Source organism: Arachis stenosperma, chromosome 6 (assembly GCF_014773155.1).
Source record: "Arachis stenosperma cultivar V10309 chromosome 6, arast.V10309.gnm1.PFL2, whole genome shotgun sequence".
In the NCBI taxonomy this organism is placed as follows: domain Eukaryota; kingdom Viridiplantae; phylum Streptophyta; class Magnoliopsida; order Fabales; family Fabaceae; genus Arachis; species Arachis stenosperma.
In genome coordinates, this window is record NC_080382.1 from 18,344,085 (window position 1) to 18,365,542 (window position 21,458).

The 21,458-nt window shown below is 31.0% G+C and overlaps 3 protein-coding genes across 8 annotated transcripts; all 3 read left to right on the forward strand.

Moving 5' to 3' along the window:
- Positions 1–635: 635 nt before the first annotated feature.
- Positions 636–6,432, forward strand: LOC130935102 (ETO1-like protein 1). 3 transcript variants are annotated; one of them, XM_057864673.1, is made up of 6 exons: positions 636–786; positions 917–1,431; positions 1,561–3,273; positions 3,562–3,853; positions 4,482–4,791; positions 5,845–6,432. In XM_057864673.1, exons 2-6 carry the CDS (start codon positions 1,304–1,306, stop codon positions 6,063–6,065), a joined length of 2,664 nt encoding a protein of 887 aa, XP_057720656.1. In that variant the 5' UTR covers positions 636–786; positions 917–1,303; the 3' UTR covers positions 6,066–6,432. The 3 variants fall into 3 exon arrangements, with proteins under 3 accessions (XP_057720656.1, XP_057720658.1, XP_057720657.1); XM_057864674.1 differs by having other exon boundaries at positions 691–932; positions 1,166–1,431; XM_057864675.1 differs by lacking the exon at positions 5,845–6,432 and having other exon boundaries at positions 684–1,431; positions 3,562–3,848; positions 4,482–4,752.
- Positions 6,433–11,421: 4,989 nt separating this feature from the next.
- On the forward strand, positions 11,422–14,757 carry LOC130935674 (heat stress transcription factor A-6b-like). 3 transcript variants are annotated; one of them, XR_009067941.1, is made up of 3 exons: positions 11,422–12,292; positions 12,510–13,648; positions 13,961–14,757. XR_009067941.1 is itself a non-coding variant. In XM_057865534.1 (2 exons), the coding sequence occupies exons 1-2, from the start codon at positions 11,975–11,977 to the stop codon at positions 13,299–13,301; spliced, it is 1,110 nt and encodes a 369-aa protein (XP_057721517.1). In that variant the 5' UTR covers positions 11,422–11,974; the 3' UTR covers positions 13,302–13,902. The 3 variants fall into 3 exon arrangements, 1 of the variants encoding a protein (XP_057721517.1); XR_009067940.1 differs by having other exon boundaries at positions 12,510–13,663; positions 13,961–14,755; XM_057865534.1 differs by lacking the exon at positions 13,961–14,757 and having other exon boundaries at positions 12,510–13,902.
- A 3,223-nt stretch (positions 14,758–17,980) lies between these two features.
- On the forward strand, positions 17,981–20,701 carry LOC130936235 (transmembrane emp24 domain-containing protein p24beta3-like). 2 transcript variants are annotated; one of them, XM_057866274.1, is made up of 5 exons: positions 17,981–18,335; positions 19,086–19,332; positions 19,412–19,598; positions 19,683–19,790; positions 20,408–20,701. In XM_057866274.1, the coding sequence occupies exons 2-5, from the start codon at positions 19,114–19,116 to the stop codon at positions 20,539–20,541; spliced, it is 648 nt and encodes a 215-aa protein (XP_057722257.1). In that variant the 5' UTR covers positions 17,981–18,335; positions 19,086–19,113; the 3' UTR covers positions 20,542–20,701. The 2 variants fall into 2 exon arrangements, with proteins under 2 accessions (XP_057722257.1, XP_057722256.1); XM_057866273.1 differs by having other exon boundaries at positions 17,982–19,332.
- The last annotated feature ends 757 nt before the right edge of the window (positions 20,702–21,458 follow it).

Sequence of the window (21,458 nt, forward strand, 5' to 3'; positions counted from 1 at the left end):
ATGAATTTTTTTTATTATATGAATTTTTTATGATATCTCGTATTATTTTTTATGTATTTTATTAGTGTTTTATCATGTCTCTTAATAAGATCTATTCAAATATCTAAAGTAAAATAATAGAATAATATAAAAAATTATTTAAATTGATGTCTCTTTTAGTAATTTTTCATCTAAAAGTGATTTTGAGTAGTATAATCCAAACAACATTTATTTTACTATAATCCATTTTGATATAAAGATTGCCAAACATAAATCACGTTAACACAAACTTACTTTTCATCAAAAGCAAGTTTGCAAAATCAATTTTATACAAACTATAGTTTGCAAACTGTAATCCAAACACACACTTAAAAATTTGCTCATCATCACTTTTTTCCCCCACGTTTTGTCATTTTATTTGAGGTGAATTTGTTTGAATTACATCAATTTTTAAATGAAAAAAATATTTTATTCTTTTTTCTAATTCAAAAAAATGATAATATTATTTTTATTTTAATAATATCTGTTTTTTTTTAATAAATTCATAGAAATATATAATGTAAAAAAATTAAGTAAAAAGTGAATTTGTGGGTAGTTTATACGGTTATTATTAAAGATCAATTACATCCAAAAAAAAAAGGGAAGCTTTTTGAATTTAGCGGAACAGTTCCATGTTTCAATTTTTTTTTGCAAGTACAAGAAGGATGAACAAACAGTGTCTGCAATTTGTATGTAAGATTCTTCCAACGGAAGGGGAGCCACGCTGAGACACTTTCCCTTTCACCAAACACAAAAAACAACTACAAAGTTAGTTAAAGTTCCAATTTTTATTTTATCTTTTCAATTATGATTCGCTATTCCCTCTCACTTTCATCTCTAATATATGCTCTGAAACAAACAATCACCCTTTGATACATAGCTTGATTTCCCTCTGCAGATTCAGCACTTGTTCGGTGAGTTACATCTTTTTCTGCTGTAGATCTTTCTCACCCTATTTCTGGGTACTCATTATTTTCAGCTCATACTGAATGCATAAGCTTAAGCAGAGAACAATTATCTAATGGATTCTCTAGATTGGATCAATCGCCCATTATTCTTCCTTTATTGGTTTTATTTGCATCTTGCTCATCAAAGTAAAGGCCTTTTGTTTTGAGATTTATTGTTCTTTCTGTCCATTAAAAACAAGTGTTGCTGCAATTTTGGGGTTTGGAAATTCATGAGCTTGGGGGTAGTGGGAATGTGCCCACTATTTGTAAAGTTTTGATTTTTGTGAAGAAGAAAATTCATTGCGGAGATCTGGGACTTGGTTCATGTTTTATGCCCCATGAGGACTTTCTTCACTGCTGATTCATGTAAAGAAGCACACCCAAATGCCTTAAATCCACAGTCTTGGCTTCATATTGAAAGAGGGAAACTTCCCAAGCTGTCATCACATTCCTCTTCTGCCTCAATGTAAGTTTCTCAGTTCCTAAATTTCTATTTGAACCTTAGCTTCTTGCAGATTCAATTAATTGAGTTTCTTTTTTGCGTGTGTGTGTGTGTGTTTTTGGTGGTGTGTTGTTTTCTTTTGAAATACCATAGAGAATCCCTAATCAAGGTTCCACAGCCACCTATACTGCCATTCTATAAACCCATTGATTATGTGGAGGTCTTAGCTCAAATCCATGAAGAACTTGAGTCATGTCCTCCTCAGGAGAGGTCAAATCTATTTCTGTTACAATACCAGGTCTTCAGGGGCCTTGGGGAAGTTAAGTTGATGCGAAGAAGTCTCCGGGGAGCTTGGCAGAGAGCCAACACTGTTCATGAGAAGATTATCTTTGGGGCGTGGTTGAAGTATGAAAAGCAAGGGGAAGAACTAATAGCTGACTTGCTAAGCACTTGTGGTAAATGTGCAAAGGAGTTTGGGCCTGTAGATGTTGCATCTCATCTTCAGTTTGATAGAAACGTAAGTTCCCAGGAGGGAATTTTGACCAACAAGAGCGATGTATCGCAATATGTAATATTCACAATCGAAAATGAGAAGATAGTTTGTGATAGACAAAAGATTTCTGAACTTTCAGTACCATTCCATGCAATGCTAAAAGGGTATTTCAGTGAATCACTGTCAGATACTATAGATTTGTCCGAAAACAATATATCTATTTCGGGTATGAGGGCAATAAGTTATTTTAGTTTGGCTGGAAGTTTACCTGAGCTTCCTCCAAATCTTTTGTTGGAGATATTAGTTTTTGCAAATAAGTATTGTTGTGAAAGACTCAAAGATGCTTGTGATAGAAGACTTGCATCTTTAGTTTCCTCCAAAGAAGATGCTGTGGAGCTCATGGAATATGCTCTTGATGAAAACTCTGTCATCCTTGCTGCTTCTTGTCTACAAGTCCTCTTACGTGATCTTCCAAACTGTTTGAATGACAATCGTGTGGTGGATATATTTATTCATGCTAATAGGCAGCAGCTTGAAGTCATGGTTGGGCCAGGATTGTTTGCACTATTCTGCTTCTTAAGTGAAGTTTCTATGAACCTTAATTCTAGTTCAGACACAACAGCTCATCTCCTTGAAAGGTTAGTTGATTTCTCTGAAAATGACAAGCAGAGATTGCTCGCTTTTCATCAGTTAGGATGTGTAAGATTCTTGAGGAAAGAATATGATGAAGCGCGTGGTTTGTTTGAGGGGGCTGTAAAAGTAGGCCATATGTATTCCATTGCAGGTTTAGCTAGACTGGACTATTTAAAGGGCGAGAAGCTTTTATCTTATGAGAAGCTCAGCTCAGTGATTGCCTCGGTTACTCCACTCGGATGGATGTACCAGGAGAGATCACTATATTGTGATGGTGATATAAGGTGGGAGGACCTTGAGAAAGCAACTGATCTAGACCCTACTCTTATATATCCTTATATGTATAGGGCTGCCAGTTTAATGAGGACACAGAATGCTCAAGCCGCACTAGAAGAAATCAATCGGATTCTTGGGTTCAAACTTTCATTAGAATGCCTGGAACTTCGTTTCTTTATTTATCTAACTCGTGAGGACTACAAAGCAGCTCTTTGTGATATCCAAGCTATTCTTACTCTGCGTCCGGACTATAGAATGTTCGAGGGACGTGTTGCTGCATCCCAACTCTGTACTCTAGTGCGTGAGCATGTTGAACCTTGGACAACAGCAGACTGTTGGGCACGGTTATACGATTGTTGGTCTGCAGTTGATGATATTGGATCTCTATCTGTTATCTACCAGATGCTCGAATCTGATGCAGCGAAAGGTGTTTTATACTTCAGACAGTCATTGCTTCTCTTGAGGTATGTTTTGAATATATCGAAGCCACTAGGAACTGCTTGAGAAGTATGCTATAGGTCATAAGTTCATCTCCATGCCATCATTGTAACCCAATACTGAATGTTATGCATGTTTCTTAACTGTCATCAATTGTTAGAAGTCTTGAAATAACTTATCATCAAGTGTATTAAGGTAAGGTACCTGATGTGGTAAACGGGGTTTACAATATATGAAAACAATTAAGATGCATGACATCAACAACAGATCAACAGATCAATGTTTTGTGACACTGACATGTTTCTTTGATTTAGGCTGAACTGTCCTGAGGCAGCCATGCGGAGTTTACAATTAGCTCGGCAACACGCATCAAGTGAGCACGAACGGCTTGTATATGAGGGGTGGATCTTGTATGACACAGGCCATTATGAGGAAGGGCTCCATAAAGCTGAAGAGTCTATTAGTATTAAAAGGTCTTTTGAGGCCTTCTTCTTGAAGGCTTATGCACTGGCCGACTCTAGTCTAGATTCATCCTGTTCTGCCACTGTTATCTCGCTTTTGGAGGATGCCTTGAAGTGTCCTTCAGATAACTTGCGCAAAGGTCAGGTATGGTTCTGTTTTACCACTTCTAGGAAATATTTCACTACTTAATAGCCACTAGCTTTGCATGCACACTTTCAATTTCTAAGTAGAATAAATTGTTAGATGGAAGCTCTTGTTATATATAACTAAGATATTCCCCCTTAGGCCCTAGCCTAAGAAACATTCACAGACTTGAAGCATGAGCAATTTACAATCTCATGGTTTCATCCGGATATTATAACTGTTTGATCATAATCTTTTTACTCCTTACTGTAATCGATAACTATATGGAATTTTGATCGTTTCAGTTATATGAATTCATTCAGCCCATGGAATTATGTTCATTTCACCCTGGATTTTTGGTTGGTTTCTCATCTTATCCCCAATATTGGGCTAGTGGACTTGATATTAAAATTTGATCATTAATTCCTTCTAGTTTTCGGTTGCCCGTTTTCCTCCATCATTCACTAGGAAGTTGACTTGTCTAGATGCTGTGTTCATCTCTTTCATCTTCAACCATGTGGATGCAGTCTATGAAGTTCTGTTGTTTGAGTTGTTGGTTATACTAACATTAAAACCTTAAGTGATATACAAGGATAAGTTTGAAGTTACCATCATTGTAGTTTTACAATTGTTTTATTTACTTTTTCAGGCACTGAACAATCTTGGAAGTGTTTTTGTTGACTGTCAGAAGTATGACTCAGCAGCTGATTGCTATATCAATGCCCTTAAAATCCGGCATACCCGAGCCCATCAGGGTCTTGCTCGTGTTCATTATCTCAAACAAGATAAGGCTGCTGCCTATAAAGAGATGACTGAACTGATTCAGAAGGCAAAAAACAATGCATCTGCCTTCGAGAAGCGGTCGGAATACTGCGACCGGGAACTTGCACAGGCAGACCTGGAGATGGTGACTAGATTAGATCCACTTCGGGTGTATCCTTACAGATACCGTGCTGCTGGTAAACATTTTTCCTCACTTTATTGGGAGAAACATAAATTAATTGCAAATATTTTTCATTTTAAAGAGAAATGGTTATTGGTTAATAACCTTCACAGAGCAGTAAATGAATATACTGGACTCCGAGATCCAGTTTTGGGCACCTATTAGTCCCTAGATCTAAGTGCTGAGCTGGCTCTGACTTGTCACGCTGGACACAGGGCTAAACAGTGTCGTTTCGTTTTGGGTAAAAATGAGAAGACGAAGAAGAGTTTATATGATGTACAAATCATTATATCTCCTTTCATTCTCCAAAACAACTTCAATTTTGTCATAGCTAGTTTAGTATTCCGTTCGTTGAGTCAACACCAGAAAGGGTCCAGGGACCAATATGGTGCATGGAACTGAATCTCGAGGACCAATATATTGAATTTTGAATCTAAAAGACTAAAATGATAAAAGTTGTGAATCTCAAGGACTACTATGAGAATTTAGTCCTAATTTACCATAACAAATTAAAATTTTTGTGGAGAAAAGACGTTGGCTGTTGTGGGGCTGGTTTTCATTTTCTCTATGTTTTTCTCTCTTTCCCCATCATGGTTTCTGCTGTGTATCTTGTAAGTTTCTTAGGACCACATGACATCACTTTGGACCACATCTCTTCGGCCTTATTTGTTGTATCCACAAGTTGTTGGTTCTGGCCAAGGAACTGCCTCCACGGACAATAGCCTTTGGAGATTATGTATTCAAAATTATATAGACCAAAAAATTTTTTTGGAACTTGTCAGTTGTCACTACCATGCTGAGTGCTGCTCTATTCCAATGTTACATAGATTTCATGAATATAGTTATTTAACTTAGTTATCATCATTCTCTAAGTTGACATACCATCCATCTCCTATTGGATGGGGTGTAGACTCTACTTAACTAGAATCCACACCCGATCCAATGGTAGATAAGTAGTATGTCAGCCCGAAGTATGCCCAATAAGCATCTTTCAGTAGTGCTGAAAATGAAAGTGTGTGTTGTTTCACTTTGTTTGATTTACATATGTGATGTGGTGTGGTGTTTGTAGTGTTGATGGACAACCGAAAGGAAGATGAGGCAATCGCTGAACTTTCCAGAGCCATTGCATTTAAAGCTGATTTGCACCTCTTGCATCTAAGGGCAGCATTCCATGAACACAAAGGAGATGTGTTGGGTGCACTCAGAGATTGTCGTGCCGCACTCTCTGTGGACCCTAACCACCAAGAAATGTTGGAACTGCATAGCAGAGTTAATAGCCATGAGCCATGATGACACATTTAAAAGAGCGTCAACAACACCCTTTTTTATGTGCGCGTGTGTGTCTTTTGGGAAATGAAAACTGTAATGTAACATTGGCTTGCAATGAATAGTGATTGGTTTACACACCATGAAGAAAAAGAGCGAGAAAAAAAATACATGTGTAAAATTGAAAGTATAGTTAAATTATGTTCCTGTCTATAGCAATGAGCATGTGAATTCTTACCCATTTTCTCCTCCAATTTTGTAATTGTTGACCTTCAATTTCAGAATGTGTGTGTGAAGATGTGTTCTTTATTTGGAGATAATGGGGAGAGAACTTTTTAAAATTTTAATGTCTTTACTATTAAAAATTTAAAATGGTATCCTTTTAATGATATTTTTTTATAGTAGCGATATATAAACATATTATTGTTCAATCAAGTTCCCAAGTGTCCAAAAGAACTCAATAAAAAATATACAAAAAATTACTTTGTATATAGTTCTAGTTTTTCTATTTCTTTATATCCAGAAACAAAAGTAGAACATAAATAAAATATTGTACTTGACTATATTTACAAAAAAATGATTTATTTGTTGGTGTAACATAAAATGATTACATAAACCTTTAATAGAAAATACACTAGTTGTGACATAATAGTTTTATATTTTTTAAATGGAATTTATTTGTCTTTTTAAAAATGAGATAAATTTTTAATATTAATCTACTTATTTTTCTTAAATAATATTCTCCTTACTAAGTTATTTACATATCTAATTCTTTAAATTCTTTTTCATTTTAGAGAATAAAGTGTAATTTCTCATTTTTAAATATTTTTTATGTTTTTTTTAGTTTTACTTATAAAATAAATGGTGAGAGATTATGTACTCAATTTCTGAATTTGAAATGACTGCTTATATACCCAATATTAACCATAATTTTCAAGAACATTCTGTAGTCTTAGTAAGAGGGGAAATGATTAAAGATTTATCCGATGTGAGATATCACATTGTTCGAAGAACCCTAAATACTGTCGGAGTAAAGGATCGTCAACAAGGTCATTCTAGTGTGTTGTAAATTCTGATCCAAGACTTGTATCATTTGATAATGCCATGTAAATCACTAGAAACATGTGAAGTGTATGGCTAATCCCATAACGAAAGTTTTGTAAGAAAACTGGAGCAAACTACCATGAGACAAAAGATCTTATTTCTAAAGAGATTTGATTTGGAACTATAATATATCCAAGGTCTAATATTAAAATAATTTCAGAGGTTTCCTTGACTTTGTTCGTGTCAACAAAAAATTTGAAATGCCTCGACTTTTTTAAAATAGGTCCGAATTAAATAGCAATGATTCGAAGCACTTTACACTATTTTAAAAATCCAAAGACTCAATCATATGAATATGTAAAATACATATTTCTAATCCTAGCAAAAAAGGAAGGAAACGGATACTCAATTTCAAAGTGAGTAAACAAAATTTTATAATTGATCTCATAGATACATATGGATACATATAGAATTCTGTGAAAAATCGTATTTAATGAAAGTCTTATGTATAACTTGAGAGGATATCTTTCATATCTTTTAAAATCCACCCTATAATATGGAACCAAAAAGTTAAAATAAATCATCTTAGTCTTAGAAGTTATAAAAAAAATTAGAAGGTCTAAATCTCTAAAAATAGGGTTGTTTTTTCTTAAATCCAAAATTAAAGAATTATATCCAAATTGAGACATAGGTAAAGGACTATTCTGACCCTGCTTGCATGAATTTTTTGACTAGAAAGGGTGAAGATTCATTCAATTGAAGATAAGATATCTAGCATAGCCAGATTTACAGCATTAATTGAGGTCTCTTCTATCCACATCAAATATGGATTGGTAAGAGTCTTGATGGGCCACCCTAATCCCTAATCTCCTAACATGACCCTGCCTGAATCATTGAGTCAACTATGTATACTAACTTCAGCTATATCAATTTCTATCCATATTACCCTTTTTATCCACGCTTCACGTGTCTATATATACGAGTTCCCATTCACCCTTCATACACTGCAGCTGTATCAATTAGTCAACAGAATATTCCATGTTTTCTAACATCTACTTCACTTTCACTACTTAATTAGATTTAGAGCTCAAAACTCCCTTTATTTTAACTAAATACAAAAATACTATTTATAATAAAGAGTATAATTGTAAAATTTTCAGTTTTATAGAATATTCTACAAAGTCGTTCCTCATCAACAGTTAGTAGTCAAGATTTCAAGAAAAGCAAAGTTTGTTCACAAGAAATATCCACTACCAGCTAATTAAAGAGTCAAGCTAGCATTCACGGACAAGCAAATAATTGGTCACATACTATAGATTATGCAAAAAAAAAAAAAAAATTAAATTCTATTTTATAATACTTTTTGGCTGAAAGCAAGTAATTGTCATAACCAAATAGTTTCCCTGTCCACATCATATTTGATTTGGTCCACATTCTAAATTAATGGGTCCAAAAGGGCTTTTATGAAAAATATCAACCCGTAATATTCCCGAAAATAGTTCAACCAGAAATAATTTATCAATATTTTTTATATAATATCCAATAATTTTTAAAAACTTACAAGCAATAATAGTTAAGTTATTATATATTTTATATTTATATTGTACCGTGACTAATCAGTAAGTAATTAATCACCGTATTATATTAAGCACGTAATCACATGATGAGACATACACCTCCAAAAGAAAGGGATCGGACGAATTAAAAATGGATAAAAATATAGTTTATACACCAATAATTGTTGTCGTAACATAAATATATATTTAAATGATAACATTCTTCTATACAAATTCTAGTAGCTACGAGAACCTTGTAGAACATTCATCGGGCTTATCTCCATAATATATAATTCCCTTGTCAATAATATTATAATACTTTACATGGTAGTGATATCTATGATGATAGTACCTTTTTTCGTGATCAATTATATTATATAATCAACTAGCTAGGTGACAATATATATAACAAGTTAAGGTTTAAGATTTTAAAAATGCATCTTCGACATGGTGGGAACCAAAGATGCTTCTGGTGGCATATAACCGTGGCAAATTCTCTCATATATACTCAGATTCCAAGGGTATATATATGGATATGGATTATTATTAGTTATGTATAGTATTAATGGCGTGTCACAAGGGTTAATTGCCAAGTGCCAATACATGCTTCATTTTTTAGATTCTTTGCTTTAATATTTTTCAATATACTTTTTATTTTAATCAGATTTAAGGACCAGTTGATGAGTTATAATATATTTTATTTTACTTAGCTCGCTGTGGTTGTATTTAAGCTAATGTGAGCCACGAATTAATGGAGGGAATGTTGGTAACTTTAAATATTTTTGCATCAAGGGCAAACTCTATGGTTGAGAATGATTAAGTAGGGTTGCTTTTTTTGGTTAATTAATAATGCATTATTAAGGGTTACTTTATTTTTTCCTTTATAATTGGACAATTTGACTACGATATAAAACTATAAAAGTTATCAAATATATAATATTTTAAGCTTTCTCAAATTAATATTATTAGGTATTTAGTAAAGAAAATTAAAATATGTGTTAAAAGTCAATTATTTTCTTTTCTCTTATCCATTTTAAACAGGTGGATAAATAAAAATTTATGCAGTACAAACTTTTATTTAATCTTCTTTCATTTCTTCTTCCTTTTTTTAAGTATTATTTTTTTTAATCATTTTCTTCTCAATTTATGAATACACTTAAAAACTTCATCAAGAGAAATAGTCACTTTTAATTTGATCAATAGTATTGGAATTGACTTACTGGTCATAAAAATATTTGGTAATTAAAATAAATTAGTAAAAAATAATTAAAATTTATTTTATTTAAAATTTATTAATTATTATAATAATTAATAAAAACTAAATAAAATAAATTCTGTTTGTTTTTTTGTTTCTTTAATATTATAGTACTGATAATAACAATTTTGGAATATACATTGCTAAAATGGAATAATTAGAGGTGGAATAATATCATCACTCCTGTTCCAATGAATTAATTTTTTAAATCATGATTCAAGAGTAATAATTTACTTAATTATCACTTACAATTGTCTGGTATAAAAAGGTGTTGTAACCTTTTTTTTTTTCATAATCTAGATTTTTGTACGGAATTTGTTGTATAACTTGAAGTCAACAAGCTTATTTTATACAAGTACAACGCTACGTTGACTTAGTATATTTAGGTTAATTTTTCTGAGAAAAAATTTAGGAGCAGCAACTTTATTAAATTCTGGCTAACAGCATATAACTAGCAAAAAAAATGAGCCATTAAATAAAATTTTACACCAATTTTATATCATTAAAATTATTATTAATGACTATTTAATGACTACAAATCACAAAAGTTGTTGTTCACTAACACCCATCTTTTTCTGAAAATGCAATGCCATTGTTGAATGTGGTTAGCAAAGATAATAGATTTCTTTAGAAACAATCAATTATCAAATCATATTTGAATAGGAACATCTATAAAAACTAAAAAGATATCAGATTAACTAATTTTCTAAAATAGAGACATCTTGTCAATGTATAGTTTTTTTACTTTTTGCTTAGATAATAAAAGAAACGGAGACGAAAACCTCAATAATTCCCCCCTAACTTCTCATCATATAAACAGTTTAAAAATATATTGGACTTATAAAGCTAGAAAACTTGACAAATGAGGTGATATTAGATTTTGTCTATATAGTACGGAAACATCAAAAAGGTAATTATTTCGGTTCAGAAAATGGGAATAGAATCTGAAATAGAGTGGGATAAGATTTTTTACTTAAACGAAATGATCAATCAAATAAATAACACATCTATGTTGTTATAAAGTGCTGAGTTGAAGATAATTACTCACATAAATAGGTGAATAGTAGAAAATTATTAAATTATTGAATATAATACACATTATGTTTAACTATTAAAAATTTGAATTTAAAACTTTTTAGTTAAATTATAAATTATTTATTAATTTAATTAATTCAATTTTTTTTATACATATTTAATTATTATTTTTATATAAATATATTTGAGAAAAGTTTAAGCATTAATAATTTTAAATATTTATAATTAGCTATTAGTCAAAACAATAAATTTTGGTGATAGTATAACATGCATTAACGAAGATGTTTTGTTGAAAGTAGTGATCCAATTTTAATTTGTGAGAAATGAGAGGAAATATTGTAGAAAAATCTGTGTGCGAAACCATAAAGAAAACCAAAACCACTTTTGTTTGATAATAATCTAATAACATGTGAACCCCACGCCATAAAACAATAGCCCTTCCCCCACAGCACTCATCAGTCATCACCGTGTGCTAACCTTTCTATAACTTCCAGAACTTTCCAAGCCAAGAAACCCCTCTCTCTCACTCATCCACTTGCTTGCTATTTGTGGAAACCGGGTTCAATAGTATAATAGTATTCCTCCCAATATATCTAGAAACTTCTTAAACACTATTCTTCTAATTATTTATCCGAATCCTTTTGTTTATCACTGACTAATACTATTTTAACTTCCTCCTTATATATAATCACTTAAAACACGCCAGCACTGGCTCTCTTCATAGATAAGGGGTGACACACATGAGTGAGTGTGTGTAATGTGTTATAAGTTATAACAAACTGTCCGTTCTTCTTTCTTTCTATAACCGTCTCAACGACTTTCTCACTATAGAATTTGTTTCTATAAGAGAGTTTTGAGTTTTAAATTATGTTAATAAATTAATAGAATTTTAAATTTTAAACTTTTTCATAGACTTCTGAAGGTGGTTGATTCAATATCCACTGAGGATACAGAAACAGAGCTCCCCTGCATTTCTTATTGTTTTTCTTTTTCATTTTCGTTACTGAATATAATTCAGCAATAGGCTTATTCAGTTTGGGAAAATGAACTATCTGTATCCGGTGAAGGAAGAGTACCAGGAGGAAGCATCGTCGTCGTCGTACTTTGTGGCTGGAAATGACGAGACGAGGATGGTTCCTCCGCCGCAGCCAATGGAGGGGCTCCACGAAGCGGGGCCACCACCATTCCTGACGAAGACGTTCGACGCGGTGGACGATCCGGCCACAGACCACGTAGTGTCGTGGAGCCGAAGCGGAGCAAGCTTCGTGGTTTGGGATCCGCACGCCTTCTCCAGAGGCCTTCTTCCAAGATACTTCAAGCATAACAACTTCTCCAGCTTCGTAAGGCAGCTCAACACTTACGTAAGCCTTCTCTCTAATTTCTTTAATTACGTCTCTTAACTTACTAATTAATTGTTAATTACTGTAAAAAGGTTTTACTGATTAGTGATTATTTACCTGTCACTATATGATTGAATATTTAATTAATTCAATTGGTCTCGTGGTTTCTGGAATTCTCTTACCTGCTACCGCGGTATGTGAACAATTATTGAGAATTCAAATTTGTCTTATTTTGTAGGGTTTTAGAAAGATTGATCCAGATAAATGGGAATTTGCGAATGAAGGGTTTGTGAGAGGGCACAGGCACCTGTTGACAAGTATAAGGAGAAGGAAGGCGCCTCCGCCACCAATACAAACGCAGACTTCGCAGTCGCAGCAGGGTCACTGCCTTGAAGTAGGGCGGTTCGGATTGGATGAAGAAATCGACCGGTTGAGGCGTGATAAGCAGGTTTTGATGATGGAGCTTGTGAGGCTAAGACAGCAGCAACAAACCACAAGATCGTATCTTCAGGCAATGGAGCAGAGGCTGAAAGGTACTGAGATCAAGCAGCAGCAGATGATGGCTTTCTTGGCCAAAGCAATGAAGAACCCCGTGTTTATACAGCAACTCATACAGCACAAGGAGAAGAGGAAGGAGCTTGAGGATGCCATGACCAAGAAGAGGAGGAGGCCCATTGAGCAAGGGCCTAGTTGCAGCACCACTACTGTTAAGGTTGAGAATCCACCAGAGTTTGCTGGTTATGCTGGTGGCTTTGGAGCTTCTGAGCTTCAAATTCTGGCTATGGAGATGCAAGGATATGGTAGAGGGAGGCGAGAGAGTACTGAATATGAACATGAACATGAACATGAGCATGAGCAAGAGCAAGAGCAAGAGCAAGAGAGGCTTGACAAGGAGCTTGATGACGAAGGCTTCTGGGAAGAGCTGTTCAGTGAGAATTTTGAGGGTGATTTGGACATTTCACAAGATGAAGAAGAGGATGTTAATGTGTTGGCCAATCGGCTGGGTTACTTGGGTTCAAGTCCTAAGTGAAAGAAATCAGTATTGAATCAAAGTAACATTTATTCACTATTCTTCATTTTAGGAGGGTTCATACGGTGGATGGAATTTCAACTGTTCAAGCTCATCATCGCCTCAATTGGGGGCAAGACAGTAAAATCACCCCAGCCACGACATTATCTACTATGGCCTATGGGGAATTAAAAAAATATTATTTACATCTTGGTGTTTCTAAGTTCTAACCTCTCATTTAATGTCCTTTTGTAGCACTAGCTACCTGGTAGAACCTCAGTTTTTCTCATCACTTTGCTTAATGTTTGGTCATTATTAGGTAGGTTGCAGGCGTTGATTGGAACAAGGATTCTGTGGTAGTGATAGCGGTACTATTACTCAAGGTTCACTTCTAAAGTTTTTAACCTACTCAAGATCCCCCCTCTTGTGTAGTGCATCTCATTTCATCATGTATCAATCATCCTACTTGTCATTTTCCTATTTAATTTTAATTGCAAAATATTTGAATAACTCAATTTCTTTCATATATGTAAATACTCACATTTTTAAATTATTGAATGAGATATAAATGTAATTAAAAAAATACACCCAATTCAATGATATCGTAATGTGAATTAGTCTAAGTGACCAGATATATATCACTGTTCATTTTAATTACTATATTCCCTTAACAAATGTAGATGATTGAGAAGATGTAGAATGGGTACCAAGTTGCTGATCCTGATCTCCCAAGAATCACAACTGAATGTTGTTTTAGAGTGAAGAGCCATCAGTTGACGGTTAACCTTGTCGGTTTGATATTTTTTCATCTCATCATCATCCCTATGCATGTGTGATACTACTTTTTCCTTTTCTTCCATTGATTCTACTTTTGCCATTAGGTGGTCTTAAGAAGAAGAACAAAAACACGATGCCACCAATTAGAAAACGAATTTCATGATGTTACATTTTGTAGCATGTAGTTAGGTATCTCCATGTGTTGAAGATTCCCATTTGAGGGGTCTCAAGACGAAACGTGTCGCATTATGGAGCATGATATAGTTATATAATAATGAAAGTGATCATTTTTTCTGTTTGTAGAATTGTGGTGTCTTCCTCACATTGGAGATTAGGTATGCACATTCACACGGTTGCAAAAGTTGATTGAAAACCTTCAGGACTTTTTTGTTGTTTTTGTTTGGGTGGGTTTTGGGGCGGGGGGGTTGTTCCTCATCTTTGATTATTGCTACCAGTTTGTGGCTTGTGGGGGACTAATTTACAATGTGATTGTGGGTTGCATGATTTGTTGAATGAAGATTTGTGATATTTCGAAGAGCAAACAGATTCATGCTGAGATATTTATGTGCACACCAAATAATTTTCCCTTGCTCTTGTCCATTAGTAATGGAGAAATACGTGTGATTTTTTGGCAAACAAAGCACATAAAAGTTTATCATGGACTTGTCGGGAGCAACCACAATTAATTTTCATACATTATTAGGTTTTTTTTTAATGGATATTATCATTCTTATTTTAATAGTTTTTTTATAACTTTATATAAATATACAATGCAAAAAAAATTATATATAAAATAGCATTATGACAAATAAGATTATAAGAGTGATAATATTATTATCTTTTAATTTATAGAATATTTCTAACTTTTTGGAAATTAAATTTTATTCTTCATAGTAACATTCTTCAAATAATAAAAAATATTAAGTATTAAATAAACTACACAAATTTCATATTTAGAAAATTGTTTGAAAGTCCTATAAATATATTAGTGAGTACATCAATTTGTTTAAAAGTAGAGATATACATGCAAAAAGTTTTATGGCAAATAATATTTTCTATTTAGTTAAAAAACAGAGACAATAAAAACAAACTATTGAAAAATAATTATTAACTTTATTTTTAAGATCAACACACCATGAATGCCTTCCAAAATTTTGTCACTGCCAAAAATTTTTTTGGACAAATAAAAATGATAAAAAGATCCATAAAATATTTAAAAACATAATAAAGTATCATCAATACAAAAATAAGTCTATTTTTGTACTATTATATTAAGTATATACTAAAATTAGTTATCAAAATCAGTCGTTAAGATAGAATATATATTGGAATATAAAATATATATTAAAAATATATTCAATTATAAATATATTTGTATACAAATATATAATAATTAATTTTAGTAATTAATTTTAATTTAATGTGCAAATAACATTTATGATTTATGTAATTGTTATTAATTTATAAATTTAATTTTAATATATTGTTAGAATAAAATAATTTTAAATATACATTTAATTATGTAACATCGTATCAACAAAAATAAGTAATCCAAAAAAATAAATATAATTATACTAACTATATAAAATATTTTATATTTTTAATACATCAAAATTACACTCTTAATTTATTAGATTCAATTGTTTCGAAGGTGTTTATAGTCCGAGTCAATTTTAGTTAAGACCCAAAATTTTGAAAGGTTATAATTAACTATATATTGTGTAAAAAACTAAAAGCTCTAATAAGGTCCCTAGCTAACTAATTTTGTGATCAAACATTCAAACTCTTATACTAAGTGGAAATTTTCTTTCCTTTTTTTTCCATAAATTTTGTGTGTAGCGTAGGTAGGTTGTTGATTACATTTAAAAAAATCATCAGAAAAAGATTATTTAAAAATAAATTTGTCTGCGAGAAACAAAAAAAAGGTTCCCATAAGGAAACATATTGATATCATAAATGTTAAATAAAAAATGCTAACACTAAAAACTTTTTTTTTTTTTGCTTTATTAATTAAATTTTTTTAAAAATATATGATTTAGTAATAACAACTATAATCTTATGCGGATGTAAAGTACTTTAGTGTTAAATATAAATTATTATGATGAGTTATTATGATGTAATGATACTAGAGAAAATGAAATACTTTTCCTAATCTATTCTATTATATAAAAATTGGGTGTCTACATTTAATGATGGAGCTGACGTGGCATGTTCTGGAGAGTGTTTCCCGATTTAATTATTTTAACTCATTCAATACAATTTATTACCATGACTTAATTATATCAGCTAATTGATTCGATTAGATATTTAAATATTAATATAATTTATTATAATATATATTACTTAATTAATTTTACTACATTAATTGTAATGTATTATAGTAGTTAATTAATTTATTCATTTATAAAGTCTGAAATAAAATAAATAATTTATTGTTTATTCTAATTGAATTCATTAAATTTAATTATACATTATATACGAATTAATAATAATTTGTAAATCACTTTATATTATATATGTATTAACAAAATATTATATATACCTTAATGTGTTAATTAAATATTATATACGTACAGAAAAATAAATACAAAGATGATTTATATAATATTAATAATATTATATTAGCACGGTGATTTTTTTGTTTGTTTTGATATCATATAGTATTGATAATGATAATATTATTATATAGTATTATATAAACTTTCTAATATTAGTATAAAAAATTGGAAAATTATTCCTTATGGCAATCATTCTTAGTGGAATAGTGTGTCCCTTATATAGTATTGATAATTGTTGCTTAATTTAAAGTAATTGTATGTTAGTATCTTAAATTTATTTTTCAATAATGACCTAAATAGATAAATCTAATTGAATTGAATGATTATATAAAATATTTTATATTATTAATATACTAAAATTAAATTCATTTTTCGGTACAGAATTTTATAGGTAAATTTTATACAAGATTAAGTTATTTTTTATTTTTTTATTTATTTTATCTGTGTTACTTTATTTAATTTTAAGTAGCGTCATATTTACAATTACCGCCAGTATGATATTTTATAAAATATAAAAATCAATTTTTTTTTATAATTTAAATATCAATGTTTGAATAGAAGAACTTAACAGACTCACAATCAGAGAGAGAGAGAGAGAAATTTACCTAGAGAAAAGAAACTCGACATGAGAATGGTGGCGACGGGTTCAATAACGACGGTAACGGAATGAGCAGCGATGATGACATAAGCTGTGAACAATGATGGACCTAGAAAAATTTAGTAATGGGGACAAAAATATAATAAAATTTAGGTATAGATATTTTTGCTTCCCACGATATTCAACAAGTTAAGGACTAACCCGTCATGAATTTGAATTCCATTTAAGAATCTACAATTGGCCGGCAACGGGTTGCTATACATACGAGACAGAATTCGAACCCTCAATACTTATTTAAGTGAACGACTAAGTTGATCACTTGATCAATCTAAATTGGTTTAGATATATTCAAAATTTAAAATTAAAACTATATAATACATATTGATAAGAATTAGAAATATACACACAATTATTATTATAATATTTAAAATAATAAAAATATAATTTCATACACATAGTATAATATTTAAAATAACAAAAAAATATTTATAAGGACCTTTTTTTATTTTTAACATGATTAAATATTATTTTTTATATATATTTTTAAACAATTATTTTACTTAATTGTCAAATCTACTTATTATAATTTTTATAGTATAAATAAATTTTTTAACCAAAATAATTACAGTATATTAATACACAGATAATATATTTTTTATCTTAAACAATTTTTAAAAAATCACTAATAATTTAAGTTGTATTTAATTAGAAAACTAAGTTTTAATTTAATTATTAATTAATTAACTAATATAATATAATTAATTATCACTAATTTTTGAGTGTATTTATTTATTTTTCATACTAAATCAAATTTAACAGTATAATTATTATTATTATGTGTTAAGTTTAACAAAATATTTTTTAACATAAAATACAAAAGAACTATTTATATTTTATTTTAAGAAAAATATAATATAATAAGTGGTATATATGTATATAAGTATTAATTTTTTTTAAAAAAATTTGTGGGGGCAAATGTCCCCTCTATATTAAACGTGGGTTCGTCTCTGGCTGTGAAGGAAGATGGGAGTTGTGAATAGGTAAGCGGCGATGGACTCAGCAACAACATGACAGGAGTTATGCGATTTTTTTGTGAAGAAGTCGAGAAGAAGAAGATTTTAGGTGAGGATGATTGAGTTTATCTTGCATGGCTATAGAGTATAGACTGAAGTTATGAATCATGTGTGATGTGAGGCAAATCCTAATTCCTAAAAAGTGTTTATATGTATACATTCGGGGCAAGTACACCCTAAACCCGACGATACCTGTCTTGAGCAAAATCGGTCATGACTCGGGTCAAGTTATTACCCTTTTCATCCGGGTATAGACGGGTCGGGTACCTGCGTATTCGAAAACTCCTGCCAAGTCTAACCACGTATTGATACTCCTTTTATTAAGGGTTTATCGCTAGGCAATTGAGTGCTATATACACAAGGCGAGATTCTAACTCCTAATAGTTGTTTAAGCGACGAGTGAGATGATCACTTAACAAACTCAAATTGATTAAGATAAATACTAATTATTTTTAATATTTTAATATTAAAAATTTTAAGAGTTTGATTTTAATTATAACTTTATAAAATATTTATAATAATAATTACTATATATATTATTTAATTTTTTAATAAAATTTTTAATATAATTTTATGTATTATCTCGTACAAGGTACGCAACCTACACTAGTTATATATAAATATATGTAATTGGAGAAATTAACTAAATGAGTAGAGCGGCTTTATAGATGGAAGTAATGACCCATTAAACTACAGAAGCACAAATTAAGCCGTCAAAAATTGCCACTTCTTTGATGAATCAACATTGTTGGTTGTAAATTGTAATCCTGTTGTAATGAAAAGTGAATGTTTGTAGCAGATAGAGACATTGTTCATAAAAATTAAGCATGGGTTGGTTCTCATCATCAAAGATGTGCACCATTAATATTGTGATGGCTTTCCTGGTGTCCATGATCTCAAAGGGATTGGCTCTGTCCATCAGTTTAAGCGATATGGAATGCGTATCAGAGCATGTTTTTCATGATGGTGACATCGTTTCTGGCAGTTTTGTTGTCATGGACCATGATATTTTCTGGAATTCTGATCATCCTGGCATTGATTTCACTGTAACTCCCTCTTTTTTTTTTTTTTTTTTTTGTTAGTGACAGAAAATCATAACAGAGTTTAACTGATGTTGGTGTATAGGTGACAGGTCCAGGTGGAAGCGTGGTGCACTCTTTGAAGGGAACGTCGGGGGACAAGTTTGAGTTCAAAGCGGTGCAAAATGGGATCTACAAATTCTGTTTTATTAACCCTGTTTCAACTCCTGAGACTGTTTCTTTCTACATTCACATTGGCCACATTCCTAACGAAAATGATTTAGCTAAAGATGGTCAGTTAATTACATATGTTATTACTTCCAATTAATTGATACTTTTGTGTTTTATATTATTTATTTGGTTCTTGCTGTGTGAAGAGCATTTGGACCCTATCAATGTGAAGATTGCTGAGTTAAGAGAGGCATTGGAATCTATTGTATCAGAGCAGAAGTATTTGAGAGCGCGGGATGCCAGACATAGATACAGTAAGTTACATTCTTCTTCATTCTATTTAATTAAAAGCAACTACTCCAATAAAGATGTCAAAAACATCTTCTTATATGATCTTGGTTTAAAAAGCATGACTTATTTGTTTCACCACACGTTAAACAAAGATAATACTTTTATAACATTTGAAAATCAAGTCCTAAAATTTATCATTTAATGGTCAAAATAAAATATTTTTATATAAAGATAATTATGAAATTTTCATTGGGATATCCACCTTAATTAAATATATAAAAATGATAGTTAAAAATTATTAAATAAAAATATTTTTAATATTCGAAAGTGACTGTTTTGGAATTCAAAGACTGTTTCCAAGTTTTTTAAACTTTGCATGGAGTGTTTTGTACTTAACTGTGGAGATTGATTTGTTCAGTTTGTGCATGTGAATACTTAACGATAAACGTGTGTTGAGTTAATATTTTATGTCAGCAGTCATTCTTAGTGACTAACCGATGAAGATTGTATTGACTAATAAAAAGTAATTGTAGAAACTGTTTTGTATATTTTAAAAATTTCAAGAACCAATTTGGATAATTACTCTTAAATTAGTTATTACTTTGGTGTGTTAATAAGGTTTGATTTTTGGTTGATACAGCAAATGAGAGCACTCGAAGAAGGGTAGTGTTCTACACAGTGTTGGAATATGTGTTGTTCGCTGCAACGAGTATATTGCAAGTCGTATACATTCGTCGCCTCTTCAGCAAATCTTTTGCTTACAACCGAGTCTAGTCCTACTTCTACCCTTGTAATACATTATCAAATTTAAACACCATAAAATTGTTAAGGACTAGAATATTTTTTCTTGGTTTCATTTGTTTGGTTTAGTTAGATAGAAATTTGAGCCTTTCTTTTTATGATAATAAGCAATGTACTGTGAATGATATGTAATATGCAGAAGTTTGGTTGTATTAGAATTTAGAGTTAAACGAATTATTGATTATATTATATAAGATGAGATTACTAATATAGCAATGTTGGAGTTCATATTAGCGATATGATATGTAGGATAGGATAAGGAGACAGGTGAAAAGGAGGCAGAAAAAGATTAATTTATCTTTGTTTTTGTTGTTCTTTTGTGTTTTTTACCTCTGTTGTTTTCTTTCACACTGTGAATGTGTGTTCTTCAAATAAAAAAAAAAAAATTATTATAGTAACATAAAAATTTCACAGAGAAAATATATTCTACTAATAATTACTACTTAGAGTAAAATATCATTTTTATTCTCATTGGGTAAATTTTATTTGTATCTCTAACGTTTAAATCGTTCTATTTATATCTCTAATGTTTGTAAAAGTGATAATGTTATCCTGCCGTCAATTACACATCATAATCTTTAGTTTGAGTTTTGAAAATCTCATCTTGAAGTTAGAATATAAATGTCTGAGACAAAACCGATGATCCTCTCTGAAAAATAGTTCATCAAAACTTGAAACTAATCCTTACAACATTTACATAATTCACTTTTTTTAGGGACATAATTGAACCTAAACACAAATAATTGGTATAATATTAAAATCAAACACATCCAAATGAGACCTAATTGAGAATGAATACATCAAAGTGAGAATAATTGAAAAATACAATCTAATTTGTTAGTATAATTGAACGTAAGATAACATTAAATTACTTTTATAAACGTTAGAGA